Raw genomic sequence first — 17,620 nt, 5'->3', positions numbered from 1 at the left:
AGTGAAAACTGAGATATTGGATTTGAGACTTTCTTCCTTTCTAATGTAATCACTTAATGATATAAATTTCCTTTGAATCACTTCTCTAGCTTCATCCCACAAATTTTGATATGTCATTTTTAAAAATTTTCATTCAATTCAAAATATTTTCTAATTTCCTTTGTGATGGCTTCTTTGGCCCAGGGGTTATTTAGAAGTGTGTTGTTTAGTGTGAAGGAGTTTTCTAGCGATCTCTCTGCTACTGATTTCTAATATCTCTCTATGAGGATTCAAGAACATACTTTATATGTTTGAATTTATAAACATTTATTACATGTGAAGCAAGGCTAGAGACCCATGGAAGCTTGTTGGTGGGGGAAGCATGGTCTTTACCATGAGCTTCCAGAGAGTTTTAAGCAGATAGGGGATTTGATTTGAATTGTGTTTGATAGGCCTGGTGTGCATCGGATTTGACAGAGGGAAATGGGGATACCTGGGATGGGGAAACCAGCAGCTTGAGGCTTCCGAGTCATCCAAGGAGAGTGGGCAGTTGTCTAAAGGGTCTGGCTCTCCAGGGAAGGGTGTGGAAGTAACTCTGTGACAGGGCTGCCGATGTCAGGCCTGGAGGGCTGGAGGTGAGGGTGAGGAGCCTGGTGTGCTGGAAAGAGCCAGCGGCCTGACCAGGGCTCTGCCATGTGACTCCAGCATGTCACTCCACCTCTCTGAGCTTTGGTTTTCTTACCTCTGAAGTAGGTGGTCCGCCTCAATGAGCCCACAGTTTTAGCAGCGTGGGCTGCTGCCAGCACAGGGAGGGTCTTTGTGTGAATTAGGCAAAGGTGACCCCTTGAGACAGACAAACAACCAAAGGTGCCCCTGTGATGGAAGGCCTCAAATTAAGGCCCAATATGATATGCTGCCTTGACATGTAGGAAAAGCAGGAGGGTCTCGAATGGCTAAACTGCAAGTCCTGCCCCACCTGCTCTTGTGGATCGGGCCCCGTAGCAAACAACACTTGTCAAGCAACCAGGGGCCATCCCTGCTATTCCTGAGCAGGGGGCTTCAGTTCCCCGTCAATGGGTGGGATTCCTCTGACACACCAATCACATCCTCCCTCAGGAACCGGGGGTCACTCTGCCCTCTTGGAGCTACAAAGCCCGCTCCCACAGCCCCCGGTGGTTCCCGCGGTTCCCGCGTGCAGCCCCACGTGTCCTGCAGGGTTCGTGGTGCACCCTGGGCTGTGAGTACCTGTAAGTAATGGACTGCTGCATAACCACGGGCGGGAAGCTCTCCCTCCCCAACGGGTAAATAGGAGGCGATGAGCACAACTCCCCTCTGTGCCCGTGCAGCCTGGGCTGGATTTCAGCCCCCCATTTCAGGCCTCCTCCGTTGGAGCCTTGGGCAGAGCGCAAGCTGAACACTGTAACTGGCAGCTCCGTCAGCAGCTTCTGTTTGCTGGACTCTGGTCTGTGCTAAGATCTGTTAACCCTGCCGCCCCCTCCCCCCTCCCCGGGAGGTAGGTTCCGCGATTATTTCCATTTTACAGATGAGGACTCTGCAAATGGTGGGGGAGGGGTTGGGACTCAGGTCTGTCCAGATCCTTCCCTTTTTGTCCTAGGATCCACTCTGGTAGCTCGGAGGTGAGAAACCCGCAGCTTCCGGTTCAGTGAAGCAAGTCAGGAGTTTTGAGTGAAGGGGTGAAGATGGGAGCCCGGCGGGGAGGGCACGGAACCCATCTTGTCAACGGACCAGGCTCTGCAGGGCTGAGGTGGGGGGAACAGAAGTGAGTGGGAAAGCAACCTTCAGCCTCAGTGCTGCCCCTCAGCCCAGCCGCCCGGCGCCGGCCACGCCAGACCCTCAGGGTTCTCCAGATTGCCTCCTCCCTCCGCTGGAGAGGAGGCAATTGCTTGTCGGGATCTCCAGCCAGAGGGGCTCCACGCAGGCGGAACTGCTAGAACCAGGTACTCTCTGTAACGACCACCTCTCGCCGCTTGCCCTTGGCTGCCGCCGATTTCCTAGAATAATCAAAAGACAGGGTGATGGTTTGTGGTGAGACGGCTGAAGGGCTCGGAGGGCGGAACTGGGGGTCAAGTCTTAGGAGCATGTAAACTCCACGAGGGTAGGGTTTGATTTTCCGCTGTGTCCCCAAAGGATAAGACGGTGCCTGAAACACAGTAGATGCTCAAAAAAGTGAAAGAGTAAGTTAACTCCCAGCTTCCCTGCTTCTTAGCTGAGTGTCCTTAGGCAAGTTACATGACCTCTCTGTGTCTTCATTTCCTTGGCAGTGAAATTGAACGTAATAGCACTCTGTGGGGTTGCTGTTTGGATTAAATAAGATGCACTATTGAGGCAGGAAGGGCCCTCTGAGCACCAGCTGTTAGTATTACTATCCTTTTAAAGATTTTATTTATTTATTTTTATTTGAGAGAGAGAGAGAGTGAGGAGGAGCAGAGGGAGAGGGATAAGCAGACTGCCCGCTGGGCGTGGCGCCCGATGCAGGGCTTTATCCCAGGACCCTGAGATCATAACTGGAGCCAAAGTCAAGAGTGGGACGTTTGACTGACTGAGCCACCCAGGTGCCCCCGTCCATTAGCGTGACCTTGGTCCTTGCTCAGCCTATTGCTGCCCCAGGACCACTCTTACCCAGGACACAGCAGCCACACTCCTGGGGCCTGTGCTGTGGGCCAGGCACTGTTCTCAGTGCTTTCATATAACAACTTCAACTCGAAAACGGTTCTTGGAGCTCGACAGGGTTTTGTTTTGTTTTGTTTTAACGCTCATTTTACAAATAAGGAAGCAGAAGCATCGTGGTGATTGGGACCATAAAATAAACTTGAGAGGGGCGCCTGGGTGGCGCAGTCGTTAGGCGTCTGCCTTTGGCTCAGGGCGTGATCCCGGAGTTCTGGGATCGAGCCCCACATCAGGCTCCTCCACTAGGAGCCTGCTTCTTCCTCTCCCACTCCCCCTGCTTGTGTTCCCTCTCTCGCTGGCTGTCTCTCTCTGTCAAATAAATAAATAAAATCTTTAAAAAATTAAATAAATAAATAAAAATTTAAAAAATTTTTAAAAAACCAATAAACTTGAGGAACGTTCCCTCATTTCTGTTCTCTCAAAGGATGGCGTGAGGGGAGCATGCTGTGTTCCAGAACTGTGCTGTTGATCTGTCTGGGCCTGGGATCCCTTGGGGAAGGAGGGACTAGGGCGGTCAGAGCTGGCTCCATCCTCTTGGGTGAGTTTGGTCAGAGAGGTCAGTGCGTGTCCGGGGAGTAGGGCTTCGGTCCCAGGCAGTCTGGCTGCAGAACCAGGCTCACAGCCTTTGCATTTCCCTGCCTAGGGGATGATCGCTTTCTACCTGGGAGACCTCGAATCATCCCTTTATCTCTCTGAGCCTCTGGTAAACAGCGAAGGAAATAGGCTCTTCTTGGCAGTGCTGTTGCAATGATTACGTGGTTTCCGACGCAAGCCCTGATGCCCGCCGGGTCGCTATCCCGAGGCACTGGGAATGCGGTCAGCTCTCGGCACCCCAAGCTGCTGGTGTCATCTCGATGACAAGCCCAGCAAGCTCCGGCCTCTTCGTCTGGCACATCTCCCTCACCCTCGGGCTCTCCTGTCCCGGGGCTGTGGGGAGGCTGCCCCCACATCTGCAGCCCTGCCCAGCTTCCTCCCGGAAGCCCAGCCCTACTCCCAGGGTGGTGAGGGATCACTCACTGGTTCTCCAGGTCCTGGATGGTGTCAGGAAGTGGGAGTCCCTGGGTCTCTGGGAGGAAGAGCAGGAGGATGAGGCTGGAAGCCATGGGGATAACACCGTAGGAGATGGGGGCCAGCAGGGGTGCGGCCTGGCGAGTCATCCTGATTAGGGGGCCTGTCACAGCCCCCAGACGACCTGCCGACTGCAGGAAACCATCTGCTGTCATCCTGTGGGTGGAGGGGAGGGCCCAGACCCTTGTCATCGCTGCCACTTTCAAGAAGGGGACTTTCCTGGGTGGGTGGGTGGGGGAGGCATTTGGCTGGGCCAGGATGTGCCAGGGGAGGGGAAGCTGTGTTGAAGGAGCGGCACTCCTCGAAGTCTCTCCTAACACTACCTCCTCCATGGAGCCCACCCAGATTTTCCCACCCACAGGGGGCCTCTGCTTCCTGAGAACATCCAATCCAGGGTCCTTCATGGACTCTCTAGGACACACCCCATTCTCCCTGGTCTGCTGCGTGTTCCTGGATGCCCAGCCCCTCCCTGCCCTCCCCACTGGCTTTCCCAGGGACATCCCTTTCTCGTGCGCCCTGGGTCTGGCCGCCCCTCCCGGGTGCAGCGTGCAGCCCAGCCTACCGCAGTGCAGTTGGGTAGAGTTCGGGCTTGTAGACAGAGATAGAGGTTAAGCTTATGCCAAAGCACCCCTTTCCCAGCACGGCGAAGACCAGACGCAGGGTCGGCAAATCTGGACAGAGGAAGAGGGTGACATGGGGTCTGCCCAAGGGGTCCCCAGGCAGCCCGGAGCGCAGGGCTTCCTTGACGGCCCCTGGGTGCCCCATGGTGCTGACTCGGTGCCAGGCTGCCCAGGGCTGACGGGGATACGGGTGCAGCATGACATCACGGTCGGTGGCCTGCAGGGGCAGGCGGGCAGGGCCAGGCGGGCAGGGCCAGAACCCAGCCAGGTCTGGGACGGGCGAGCTGGGCAGCTGAGGGTGGCTCTCAGGGCCTGCTCCCTACGGTGTAAGCGTGCCAAGGCTCTTTGGGGCTGGGCTGTGCTTCCTCCCGTGAAGGAGGGGGTCATGACAGGTCCTTCTTGTGGCCCTCCGCTGCTAGGAAGCCCCGCCCCAGCTTTCCCTCCCACGGGTTGTAATGAAGTCTCAGAAACTGTCACCCTTGTCTTTGCAAGTTTTCTCCAAGCTGCTTGTTTGCGAGGCCGGCCCTCTGCCTCCCTCCTGGCTTTGCTCTCAGCCCAGGTCTCCACCAGCCTCCCCGCCTTGAGCCATAAATGAAGACTCGAGAGGGTTTGGGGGGCATTAAAGCCTCATTCAGAAAGACAAGGGCCCTCACCAGCAATCTGCACACAAATGCCTCTTGCTTCTTTAACAAGGGAGAAGAAAACCACCCCAGCGCCCCAGGCTTCGTGTTCCTGCCTTACTTCAAGCAACCTAAAGCATCTAGCAGCTTCCCCAGCCCCTCCTCCCACCTCAGGACCAGCCCCGGGCTTGAAGTCTGGTCCCAGCCCTGGCCCTGTCCCTGGCTCACTGAGTGACCTGTGGCACCCAGCTTCACCTCTCTGAAACTCAGTCGCCTCAGGGGAAAGGGGGGGGCAGTGAGGGGATTGGATGCCTGAGCTGAAGTGGCAGGTGTAGGCTTGGACACAGCCTGCACACAGGGCTGCAGGGGTGCTGGGGTGGGGGGCACGGGAGGGGAAGGACCCCAGGAGGCGCGGGGCGGGGGGGGGGCGGCAGGGAAGCCAGTGCCCCAGGCTGTCAGCAGCTCAGCCCACTCAGGCCACCCCTCCATGCTGCCTAGGCCTCACCTTGTGGGACCAGTACGTTGGCCAGGATGGAGAGGCCAGCCATGGTCTGGAAGCTGGCCAGGGTCATGCGGTGGCCCAAGAAGCTGAACAAGAAAGTGGTGGTGGCCCGGCCCAGTAAGTCCACAGCTCCGAAGAGGACCTGGAGGAGGAAGATGTCGCTCCCCAGGTTTTGCAAGTCCAGGACCAGCCCGTAGTAGGAGACCATTTGGGAGAAGCTGCAGGGCAAAGCCAGAGATGGGATCCCTGCCCCACAGAGGAGAGGGCACATGCCCGGGCTGTCCCCAGATGGCACAGGTGTCCTGAGCACGTCACTACCGGACCCCGAAGAGCCCGTCTGTCGGACGCCGACACGTCTCTCTAGAATGGGGCTGGCCCAGGAGAGAAAGGGCAGGTTTCATTCATTCCGCTTTAGCCGTCACTTCTCAGGCTCCCCGGCCACCAGCCAGCCACCAGCCAGCGGGGACACTTAACTCTCTGGGCTGTGTGCGTCAAGCTGAGCCTCAGGTCTGGCCCTAGCCCTCTCTGGCTTTGCTTCCAGTCGTGGCCAGAACCATGACCTGGCCCCAGCTCTACTAGCCCTGAACCTGGGCCAGTCTCTGCCCCTTCCTGGATGCCCATTTCTTTATCTTGAAAGATAGGATTCTGAGTAGTAAGAGGTGGCCTGTGTTCTTCTTTCAGGAAGGAAATTCTTATTTTCCCAGCTTCTGGGAGTGCCGCCTCTCAGCCGGCGAAAGCATCCTACGACACAGGGCGGAGGGACGACAGAGGGCAGAGGGACAGCTCAGAAGGGCCACCCCAGCTCCTTGAGCCCTCCGTGGTTTTGCAGGGGGCCTTGCTGTGACTGCCACTGGGACTGCTCCCTTGCTCTCCCCTCCGCTCCCCTCTCCTAGCCTCCCCATCCGGGGCCACGGGAAGGGATCCCAAGAGGCCTGGCCAATGAACTTCCTGCTTACTGACCTCCACCCCAAGTCTGCTGGCCGGAGGGTGAGGGGGGCAGAGGGGTAGGGAGTGGACATGGGACAGACCGCCCGGGCTTCTGGGTAGCTGAAGCTGAACTGACAGTGGCTGATTTCTGCAGTCTGGAGATCAAGTTTGGACCCAGCAGTGGAATTATGGAATTATTCCCTACTGCTTTTCAAATCCGTCCCCATCCCCGCTTCGCCGACACTCCCCTTGGGCCGCAGCTGTCACCCGCTGCAGACTAAAGCTGCAGTCCTCAGTGTTTCCCCGAAGTCTGGGGAAGCCCCGTGGGGGAGGGGCTCAGCTCTGGCTCCAAGCAGCTGATGCTGGAGGATGTAGGGCTGGTACCAAAGGGGTTACCGGTGGAAGCCGAGACACCCACAAGGTGAGCCGCGCCGAGCAGCCTGTGATTTGAACAACAAAGGAGGCCGAGCAGCCCCTGGGGACACTGAGGCAGCCTTGAGGGTTTTGAAGGAAAGTTCCCCAACATTCCTGGCACCAGGCACTCCTTCTCATTTGCCAGGAAAAAAAAGAAAAAAGTATTTGATCCATTCTCTAAGACGTAGCAAATATTTGCCATTGGAACCCATATGTGGTTAAATATAGCATAAAATAAACGTTTTCCTAATCTTCAGCTTTATTTCAAGATCAAGTCTCCATCAAACCTGACCCTCACTTCTCAGTATGCTCCCTGCAAGTCACTGGAACTGAATCTGTTTTATTAAGGGCCTTCTGCCGACCCCAGGTGCCCGTGGGCGCCAAAGCGGGGCCTGCCGGCGAGTCCGTGCTCAAGGTGGGGCCTGGTGGGCAAGGAGGCAGCTCAGACAAGCTTCAAAGGCCAGTTCTGTCATCTTGGGCAAGTTACCTGCCCCGCGGGGGGTGTAAATGAACTTGGGGTAAGTGGGCCAGTGGCCCTCTCCAGCCCATAGGCTCTACCTCCAGCCAGGCCTTCAGCGCCCCCTGTCCCTGACCTCCAGCTGGCTTCCCGCCGGACCCCCCACAGCCCCTCCCTGGTGTCGCTGGGACTCCTGCCTCCTGGGAGATCTGCCTGTCTGGGCCAGAAATGGGCTTCCTGAGGCCCTGCAGGAGCTGTTCCCCGCCCCCACCACGGACACAGGAGAGGCCGCGTTTAGGCAACAAACTCGAGCAGTGGATGGGCCGAGTAAGATAGAAGGGCCCACTGCGACCCCCAGGCTGACTGCGAACAGGCCCGTCAGCGGCCCACCTCAAAACAGCCAGGAGCCCTCGCTGCCCAATCAGCCGCTTACACCTGGGCACAGGTACCAAAAAAGGAATGCTCCACATGTCCCCCCACCTCCTCCTCCTCCCCCTTAACTACAGCCCCCTCCCCCCACCACCTTCTGGCAGACAGTCTCCTCTGCTCTCCTGCCCGCTGCTCCCTCGCAGTGTATTCAATAAACTTCTAGGTCTTTTGTTCTGTCTTGGGTGAATTCTTCCATCGCCCCAGGCCCTGGGCCCTGGCCGCAGGCCTCCACCGATCCCACCCCATCAGGCTGCTGCACCGACACCGCCTGCCCCAGCCCCAGCCCTGGCTCTGGGAGGGACAAGCGGGGCGACGCACCTCACCAGGAACATGCCACAGCTTCTCCAGCGGAGCCTGGGCACGAGAAACAGGTCCAGCAGCGACCTGCGGGCCTTCGCGGCGGCCATCTCCTCCTCCATGCTGGTCAGGAGCACCTGCGGGGAGAACGGGCACAGTGGGGGGGGCATCGGGCCCGCCTCGCCCCCATGCTAGGGAATGGTGTCCAGGTGGGCAGAGTGATGGGAGGAGCTCCGCCTTGGCTTCTGGAAGCTGGAGAGCCTTGGGGTGGGGGCGGGGATGGAGACAGAAAGAAAGATCTGTCTCTGGCCCCCTGACAGAGCTCCCTTCTGCAGACCTGGCCCCCCTACTCTGAGCCGAGGACCAGTCTTGTGTCCCAGCCCTGGCCCTCTGAGCTGCGGGCTGCTCTGGGCAGTTCCTACACAAAGCCTGACCCCTTCTTGCTCCTCATGGCTGGTGTCACGGTTAGCCTCCTACTCCAGCCACACTGGCTCCCCACTGCACCCAAGTGCCCATCTCCAGACTCTTCCTGCCCCTCTGGGCCCCGCCTGCCCTGTGCTCGGCTCAGTCCTGATCGGCTCACCTCCTCCTGGAAGCCTTCCTGGTCCTCCCACCTCCCACCTGTGCTTTGCTTTTACTGCACATCCTCCCACACCTACTTCCTTGAAATAATCACCTTCAGAGAAGCACATGCAGGTTCCCCCAAACACACCGAGAAGCCCTGTGAGGTGAGTACGTAATGCATGTGGATGGAGGCTGCTGACAAGCTAGCTGGGGGGTTGTCGCTGCTGTTATTGGAGTGAGTAGCGGTGAAGTTGGTGAGAAGACATCCGTGGCTGTCCTCTCCCTGCCATGTCTCACATTCTGGGTCACAAACAGGGGCATCTCACCTCGACGGTCAGTGACTTTGTGGCTTGCTTGTGGCCGTTGATCCTGGCCACCTTTCTGAGCTCCTGAAGGGCTTGGTCTGGTTTGCCCACAATAATCAGCCATCGGGCAGACTCCGGCAGCCACCTGTTATGGAAGCAGAGGCTTGCCTGGGCCTCTGCGCTCTTCCCACATCCTGGGCCCTCCTCGCCAGGTCAGGAAGGGGATGTGGGCAGCCGCTCCCCCAGCGGCAGTGGGAGAGAGACGGCAGCTGCTCTCCCCTCCGCGCTGCTGGTGCCAGCTGGGAGACTGGCAGGCCCCCACAGCTCCAGAGTAAAGCTGAGTCCCAGTGCCTGGCCGCCCTCTTTCCCCCATGCCACCCCATCTGGCTTCCCGGCGGCCAGGGGCTCGCACACGGCCAGTGCACGGGCTGCCTGGGCCTACGGTGATGCTGAGCCCATTTCTGTGACAGCTCACGTCATGCTGAGTTTAACACACACACACACACACACACACACACACACACACACACACATCCCCAGCCAGAACTGAGTGGTTTTATAAAAGTAGCCTGCTTCTTCCCGGCCTCAGGGCAGATGGCAGGGAGAGGCATCTCCTGGGTGAAAGGACTGGCATTTTCCCAGCCTGGCGGGGCTTAGCCCTGTTTGCAGAGAAGCTAAGAAGTCTGGAGTCCAGAAGCCCTCTGGCGTAGTGGTTCAAAGAGCCAGCTTGCCTGGGTTCAAATCCCGCCTCTGGCACTTAGCGGCTGGCTGTGTGGCCGGGGACAAGTCACTAAACCTCTCTGGGCCTCAGTCCCTCATCTGAAAATGGTGGTCATCATACCATCTTCCTCGTCAGAAGAAGTGAATACACGTCCGGTATGACCAACAGCACCTGGGACGCACCCAACCAGGGGGACTAGGAGGGGCCTGGTAATTGTGATTACGGGATGTCTTCCTCCTCGCTTACTGATCCTGTTGCTGTCGATAAAACTCGCGTGGTCAGTAGCTTCTGATCTGTTTTATATGGTGACATGTCCCCATGAACTAAAACCGCGTCTGGCAGGGGGCAGTAAATACTCGAGAAGGAATGAATGGGTCCTTGCTACTCTCTATACCCCGCAGTGGACTTACAGGGCTCAGGTCTACCCAACCCCGGCTCACAGACACGAGAGAACTTACAGGATCATGAATTTGTGTCTGTTTCCTGGTCCCTCACCCAAGCACGTGTTTCCAGACCTCGGGGAGTGTTGCAGCACCCCGAAAAATCGCGATAATGGTATCTTTTCATATCCAACGCCAGTCCTCACTGACTCAGGGACCCGCGGGCGGGCGGGCAAGTGATATGAAGGAATGGGGCTGGCAGGTGGGGGGCAGCTGGTGCCGGGGAGGGGAAGGCCCAGGGGCCAGAAGGAGCCTCAGACCTCTGGCTAAAATGCCCACCCTGGAACTCTGAACCCCCCGAGATGTCTCTCCTCGGCAGGGGCTCTGCACGCATCGTTGCCCTCCATGGCTCTCAGCGTCTCGGGATCCACGCTGGCCAGGGCGGTGGGGGTGAGGGGCACCCTGGCCCTCCAAGTCTCCCTCCTAGTGAGTGACGTCCTCCCCAAGGGCAAAGGCCCCACACTGTACCGACCAGGATATCAGGAAGATGGCAAAGAAGGGCATCGACACGGCCAGCTGGAGGGTTCGCCAGTCCCGGATGGTGAAGGCCAAGGCCCCCAGGATCATCTGGCCAAGGCTATAAGAGCATCCTAGCATTGTGATGGTGACGGCCCTCCTGCGGGTTGTGGTCCACTCCACCACTGAAAGGCGATGCAGGCAGGCGGGTAAGGGCCGAGGGGGGGCCTAGGGCTCCATCCCCCGCACCCCACCATGGCAGGTCCAGCCAGAGGAAGGACTCACTGAGCGTCACCGGGGTCATGATGATGCCGGCCACTCCGAAAGCGCTCAGGAACCGGAGGCCACAGTAGATGAGGAAATTGGAAGCAAAGGCGGTGCCAGTGTTGGCCAAGGCCACCTGCAGGCAGCACCAGCTCAGTGACGGCTTCCGCCCGAACCTGTGTTGGAGACAAGCACCGAGGGGGCCTGGAGAGGGGCCCTGGGGACCTGGGCCTGGAGGCAGGTGCTTCAAGGGAAAGGAGGGTTCGAGAGGGTGGGGCACCTGCTGGGGCACCCAGTGCAGACCCCGCCTGCACCCCAGGTCTCCTAGCAGCATGCTCCGAGTGTGCTTGTTACAAAAACGGCAGACGCCTTCATCTCAGGGCCAGCGTCACCTCAGGGTCAAGAAAGGGCTTTGGCTGGGGCGCCTGGGTGGCTCAGTTGGTCAAGCGTCTGCCTTCAGCTCGGGTCATGGATCGAGTCCCACTTCGAGCCCACTGCTCAGTGGGGAGGCTGCTTCTCCTCTCCCTTTCCCACTGCCTCTCTCCCTGGCTTGTGTTCTCTCTCTCTCTCATTCTCTCTCTCTCTCTCTCTCTCAAATAAATAAATAAAATCTTAAAGAAAAAAAAAGAATGGGTTTTGGTTGAATCACTGTATTGCACACCTGGAACTCATGTTACAATACATGTTAACTAACTGGAATTTAAGCAAAAACTGAACAAAGATAGGCTTTGGCATCAGAAGCCTGGGTCTGAGCACAGCTCTGTCCTGCCTCGGTGACCTTGGGCACAGGACTCGCCCCCGTCTGTGTGATGGGGGTGTGCATGATGACAGCCTCGCAGAGCTGTGAAAATCATGATGCCGACCAAGGGGGCAGTGCGGCCGGGAAGGGAGCGCACGTGGCCTTGGGCAAGCCGGCTGGCTCCCCGCCGGTCTGTGCACGGGGACCAGAGCTCCCACGAGACAACCGGTGTCGGACCCTCAGCCCTCACCTGCACACCCACCGTGCCACTACCACTCCGAGGCTGCCTTAGCCCGAGTCACGGCCTGCGTTTAGCTAAAGTGTGCGTCGGTCCAATGGGAGAGATGTGGGCAAAGCTCAGCCCGCCTGTCTGCGCAGCGCCCGGAACAAGGACGTGCGGCCCAGACCCAGGGCGAGGTCTGGATGCTGACTCTGGCCCTGACGCCAGGCTCACTGGGCAGGCTGCAGATCGACGGCAATCTGGCTCCCTGTGTGGACGGCCCCTGGGGAACGAGCCAGAGCCGCACGGCAGCTGTCCTCTGAAAGTGCCACCTGGACCCCATCCTTCCCCACTGCTCGGGCCCCCCACCATGCTCAGGATTAAATAAGGCCCCCAGGGGACGATGGTAGCAGAACCAGAGCACAAGGAGGCCGCCCTGTGCCAGCTCTCTGTGATTGACCCCCTTTCTGTGATTAACCCACGATAACCCCATGGATAGAGCCAGGTCCCCACTTACAGGAAGAAACGGAGGCACAGAGAAGCAACACACCCACCTTCTAGGGAATTAGGGCAAGAGAAGCGGGGATGGGAACCCAGGGGTCAGACCCCAGAGCCCGCACGGTCAGGAGAAAGTCGGGGAGCCGTTCGTTCATTCACAAAATAATGACTGAGTGCGTGCTGTGTGCTGGATGCTGGGGACACGACACCCCTGCCTTCTTGGAGCCACGTGTCTTGGGGACGCACACGGTGGATGAGCGAGCACGTGAGTGAGTGAGCACTGTCAGGGTAGGTGCAGTGAGGAAGGAAAGAAGGCATGGCCCGGGTGGCGCCCCCAGCACGTGGTGGGAGGAGGCTGCCTGGGGTTGAGGCCTGTGTGCTGGGCACAAAGAGACCACGGGGAAAACCTTCAGAGCGAGGCTCGGCCACTGGCCACCGGCCCCTCGGGCTCTGTAGCCGGGATGCCGTGGGTGCTCCGGGGGGGCCGGCATGGCCGTGGGGGAGAAGCCAAGTGCCAAGCAGGGGTGGAGGGATGGGGGGGCAGGAACTGTCCTCAATGCGGTGGCGATGGAGGACTTCAGGCTGGCATCAACCAGATCCACGTATAGGTTTTTGCAAAGTCACTCTGAATGGAGGCAAGAGACCCTTGAGGAGGCCAGAGCCTGCCTGGGCAAGAGAGGCAGGTGGCTTGGGCCAGGGGACAGTATGGAGGAGAGGGGCGTGGGGCTGGAGCTGGGGGCGAGGGTAGGAGAACAGGGCTGGCTCCCAGGATTGGGTGTGTGCCATGGGCCAAGGGGGCCGTTTTCCCAGTTGGAGTCTGGTGCGGGGGAGGGGGGTTGGCGCAGGCGGTGGGGGGGTTCTGGGCAGGTGGGGGGGGGGTCTGGGCAGGTGGTGGGGGATCCGGCATTGGCCGCAGTAAATGTGAGGCCAATGCTCCTCCATGTGGGAACTCCAAGCAGGCAGCTGGCTTCACCAGCCGAGTGGGTGTGGTGTAGGCGTTACTGGCACTCAGTGGTGGGGCCCGAAGGCCCGAAGTATTGGGGTGGGCAGCTGGCCAAGAGAAGGGGCGGGGATCGGTCCTGGGGGCACCAGCTCACAAGGAGGATGAGGGAGCAAAAAGGGGAGGAGTCAGAGGAGGGGGAAGAGGATTTCTAGTTCACAACGCGCCTTGTACTTGGAGTTGGAAGAACGCGGGTGGGGGCGCCTCGGTGGCTCCGTTGGTTAAGCAGCTGCCTTCAGCTGGGGTTATGATCCCAGGGTCCTGGGATCGAGTCCCATATTGGGCTCCCTGCTCAATGGGGAGCCTGCTTCTCCCTCTCCCTCTGCTCCAACCCCCCCCCGCCCACTCACTCGCATGCTCTCTCTCTGAAATACATAAATAAATAAAATCTTGAAGAAGAAGAAAGAGAAGGTTGTTGGCCGTCACTGCTCCCTGGGAACCTGGGACCTGGGACTTGCATCTAGACCAAGGGATCCCCGTCTCTTAAGGAACGTGACATTCATGGGCCATTTCTTTTTTTTTTTTTTTAATAAAAGATTTTATTTATTTATTTGACAGAAATAGAGACAGCCAGCGAGAGAGGGAACACAAGCAGGGGGAGTGGGAGAGGAAGAAGCAGGCTCATAGCGGAGGAGCCTGATGTGGGGCTCGACCCCACAACGCCAGGATCACGCCCTGAGCCGAAGGCAGACGCTTAACCGCTGTGCCACCCAGGCGCCCCTTCATGGGCCATTTCTGTACTTCTGTCCCCATGATGCTCATTCTGTCCAGGAGGAGCGGAGGGGGAGAGAAGATACTCACCGGTCAGAGAGGAGGCCCCAGCAGAAGGACCCCAGCAGGACCCCGACCATGTAGATGGACTGGACCATGGGCTTCAGGCTCTGGTAGTCACACACTAGGTCCCACTGGAAGAGAAGGAGCGCACAGCAGCTGGGCTCAGGGGACGCAGAATAGCAGGGCCTGGGTGGCAGAGGGAGGTTCAGGTAGGGAGTTCCCAGCCAGGAGCACCTGGTCAGCCTGGGTTCTGGGGGGGGGGGGCCCTCGGGCCAGGCGACAGAGGTGGAAGGGGTGTGCCGCGGGGGCCTCCGCTCTGTCCTCCCAGCTAGCCGCGTGGCGCACACGTGACTCGGCCACTCCGCGTGGACAGGGGCAGGCAGCAGTGCGCGGGGGCTGAACCACAGGCTGGGGTTCTAACTTGTGGACGGCTGGCTGGGTGAGCCCGGGGGTTCCTGCACCCGCTGAGCCTGTTTTCTCGCCCAGAAGGGGCCCCTGTAGCTGCTTCCCTCGCAGGGCCGTCAGGATGAGCAGAGAGTGCCGAGGACGTACCAGCGTAATTTCTGAGTGCCTCCTGCCCGGGTCTGGGCAGCCGCAGCCCAGACACCTTCCACCAGGCAACCCTCCACCCAAACCTGACAGCTTCACTCAGTTTCTGCCTCTCTCGCCAGGGCCACTGCAGCAGGAGTCCCCTGTCCCCATGGGGCAAAGCGATCGCTGGAAAATGCAAAGCAGACCCCTCACTTCCTTGACGCAAAGCCTCCAGTGACTTTCTTTGCACTTGAAGAAAGTACACCTCACCCACCTTCCATGCATGGTGGCCTGGCCCCTGACCCTTTGTGCCCAGACACATTGGGCCTCCTTCTGCTCCTTGAACACCCCACACCTGCTCCTACTTGGACTTCTGTCCCCACTGGGCTCTCTCCACACCTTCGTGTGACTGATTCCTTGTCTCCTAATCCAGGTCTCACCTCTAGAGAGGCCTTCCCCACCTGCCTCTCCTCCCTGCTCACAGGACCTACTTTTCTCCTTTGTAGAGGCAGGACAGGATGTGATGGAGACCCAGCTTCCGGCTCCTGACCGTCTGGGAGGAGTTGGGTGCTGGAGTGTGTGAGCTGTGTGTCCTGGGCACCTTACTTCCCTCACTGTGCTTCTGTTTTGTTCCTTACCAGATGTAGACAATAAGACCCCGCTCGTGAGATTGGCGCGAGACAGGAGGGGAAGCCTCCGGAACAGTGCCCACCACGGCACAGTGCCTGCCACTCTCCTGTGAGTGCGGCGTTAAATGTTGACCGATTCTGAAGCTGCCAGTAGAACGTAATAAGCTCCTCAAAGGCTCCCTGCTCACCCTGGAACGCTAGCCTCAGATCAGGGTCTGGACCCTCCTAAGCAGTGCGTAAATACGCATTGAGAGACCAGCAGCTAATTCAGTGGCACTGGGGGCATGGTAGGATCCTTCCAGACATGGGCAGGTGGGCATCCCTGGGAGGCCAGGCAAGAGAGCCGTGGGTTTGGCATTGGGGGGGTGCTTACCTCCGCCACGATGGTGGAGGTGAAGGTGCTGCGGTCGTAGACCCAGCCATCCACGCACGGCTCCGTGGCAGCCTCGCTCCAGTTGGTGGCCGTGGCGTTGGGGTCCAGGAGCTGCCACTGCGGTTGGCGGAAGCGGCGACACTGGTGGGGCTCCTGGTTGGGGCCCGGGGGGATGGAGATGGTCAGGAGGGCCTTGGAGGTGAGGTTTGCGGGGGCCTCAGAGCTATTGTCCAGCATGTGGACCCAGCAGCGGTGGCCCGGGATGGCAGCCGAGAAGTTCTCCATCAGCAGCTGGGAGGGCACCAGCATGGAGGGAAGGAGGAGTGTGAAGACCTGCAGGGCCTGGAAGAGGCCCACTCCCCCTGCTCGCTCCAGGAGCTCGGCGAACGCCATGGGCAGAGCCGTGGGTGGCCGGGGTGGCGATCCGGGAGGTCGGGGAGCCCTCGAGTGTCTGGCTGCTGCCAGGATCCACTAGCAAGTGCCGGAACCCTGGGCTATCGGACCTTCTGGCCTCGCTAGGCTGCAGCTGAGTTGGGAGCATGGGCTAGCAACCGGCCGGTCGAGTCAGTCCCGAGAGGCCCAGAGGCTTTCAAGAATCTCCTCCTTACCCTGTTTCTGGGAATGACGCTTGGGTGCCCCACCCCTCGGGAGAGGGGACATCAGGGACAAAGCTCACGTGTCTAGGCTGCCTGGGGCATCCGAGGTGCCCTGGCTCTCCAGCACCGAGAGTAAAAGATCAAGCAGGTGTGAAAAAAAAAAGACGCACTAAGCTGTGATGTTACTGAGCTCCAGCTGTGGAGGGAAGCGCACCCGGCCGTGGCCTTGGTTAAAGTTCAATCTCGGCGTGGGCTCCGGGGCAGGAACGTGGGGTCCAGCTACTGAGGGAGGCTTTGGCAGCTCTCTGCTGGGGGCCTGCTCACATTCCTAAACGGAACTTGCAGACCCTTCTGCGTGTGGCCCTTTAAACCAGGAAACTGTTGGCCTGAGCTGCAACCGTGTTGGACGCTAGACCAAGATTTCAGGCCATTTTGCGACAGCACAGAGGCGGGGGCACCGGGTGGGGCCCTCCCTAGCTGGCCCCCGCCGCCCCGAGGCTGCAGGGAAGCAGGTGGGCTCCCGGAATGGTACGGAGGGAGCTGGCAGGAGGGCCCGGGGCCTGTGCTCATTCCCTCCTTACCGCACCTCCCGCCAGGGAGCACGGGAGAGCAGCTTGCAGACTCACTATTTTGGGAAGCTTCTATTTCCAGGTTCCAGGTTGCCTTTATTAGACTGGAAGCTTCCCCAGGGTGGAAAGCATGGCTGTGATCTCCTGACATCCATTCGAAGCCCCTCTTGGGCCTGGGGCTGAGCAGGTGTGTAGACTGGGAAAGTGAGTGAAGTCGTACCTCCCTGACCCAGGGTCTAAGTCCAGCCCAGCTGGAGGCAGCCCCCTCCCCAGCACGCCCCCCAGGCTGAACCTCTTTGCAGCAGCTGCTGCTGGCACTGCGGGCTTGCTGTGTGTTCGGCTCTGTGCTGGCCATGCGGTCCGTATCCTCTCCCTCGCTCCTCATAGCGGCCCTTGCGCAAGAGACTTGGTGCTAATTCCTCCAGACAAGGAAACCGAGGCTCAGAGAAGGCAGGCAGCTTGCCCCAGGTCACACAGCAGAGTGGGGATTAGATCCAGATGCCAAAGCCTGAGCTCTCTCCAGGGCCCCCAGCCAGCTGCCCTATGGTCTCTGATCTGTCATGGACCAAAGCCCAGCGAAAGGCTGGAATTCGGGATTGGGGTCAGACTTAGGGCCAGCCAGGGAGCCGGAAGTCATCTCCTAGGAGAGGAATGGGCTGAGTCAGTTCCGGAGTGAAGTCTGAGGAGTGCTAGAAGTGTGGGTGAGGTGTGGGTAGGCGTCTGGACCCCGAACTTCCCAGAGGGCTTGGAGAATCCGGCCACTATGGCCCCCAGCCAGGAGGCTGAGGGGCAGGGGTTCTGGGCCTGGATGTCAAAGCCAAGGCTGCCGTCATACTCTGCCTCTCTGGGCACGTACGCATTGTGAATTTTATTTTTTAACATTTTATTTATGTATTTATGAGAGAGGGAGAAGCAGACTCCCTGCTCAGCGGGGCACCCA

The 17,620-nt window shown here is 59.0% G+C and overlaps 1 protein-coding gene across 1 annotated transcript; it reads right to left on the bottom strand.

Annotated features, from left to right (window-relative positions):
- Nucleotides 1-295: 295 nt before the first annotated feature.
- Nucleotides 296-16,046, bottom strand: SLC22A11 (solute carrier family 22 member 11). Its single transcript, XM_008708976.2, has 10 exons — nucleotides 15,516-16,046; nucleotides 14,010-14,113; nucleotides 10,773-10,927; nucleotides 10,504-10,672; nucleotides 8,892-9,015; nucleotides 8,023-8,138; nucleotides 5,481-5,695; nucleotides 4,298-4,406; nucleotides 3,685-3,891; nucleotides 296-1,991 (listed from the first exon to the last, which is right to left on the bottom strand). Exons 1-10 carry the CDS (start codon nucleotides 15,906-15,908, stop codon nucleotides 1,928-1,930), a joined length of 1,656 nt encoding a protein of 551 aa, XP_008707198.1. The 5' UTR covers nucleotides 15,909-16,046; the 3' UTR covers nucleotides 296-1,927.
- Nucleotides 16,047-17,620: the final 1,574 nt, after the last annotated feature.

The sequence above is a fragment of the Ursus maritimus genome, unplaced genomic scaffold (assembly GCF_017311325.1).
Source record: "Ursus maritimus isolate PB19 unplaced genomic scaffold, ASM1731132v1 scaffold_23, whole genome shotgun sequence".
Lineage (NCBI taxonomy): Eukaryota > Metazoa > Chordata > Mammalia > Carnivora > Ursidae > Ursus > Ursus maritimus.
Note: the sequence above shows the minus strand (reverse complement) of the source record. Positions and strands in the feature narration are given on the sequence as shown.

Excerpts from the sequence above, each read along its gene's own strand:
- SLC22A11 (XM_008708976.2), bottom strand. The coding sequence starts at position 15,908 with ATGGCGTTCGCCGAGCTCCTGGAGCGAGCAGGGGGAGTGGGCCTCTTC. Across the intron at positions 5,696-8,022 it reads TGTGGCATGTTCCTGGTGAG|CTTCTCCCAAATGGTCTCCT; the intron begins GTGCGTCGCCCC and ends TTTGCCCTGCAG. Across the intron at positions 4,407-5,480 it reads CAACGTACTGGTCCCACAAG|ATTTGCCGACCCTGCGTCTG; the intron begins GTGAGGCCTAGG and ends TCCTCTGTCCAG.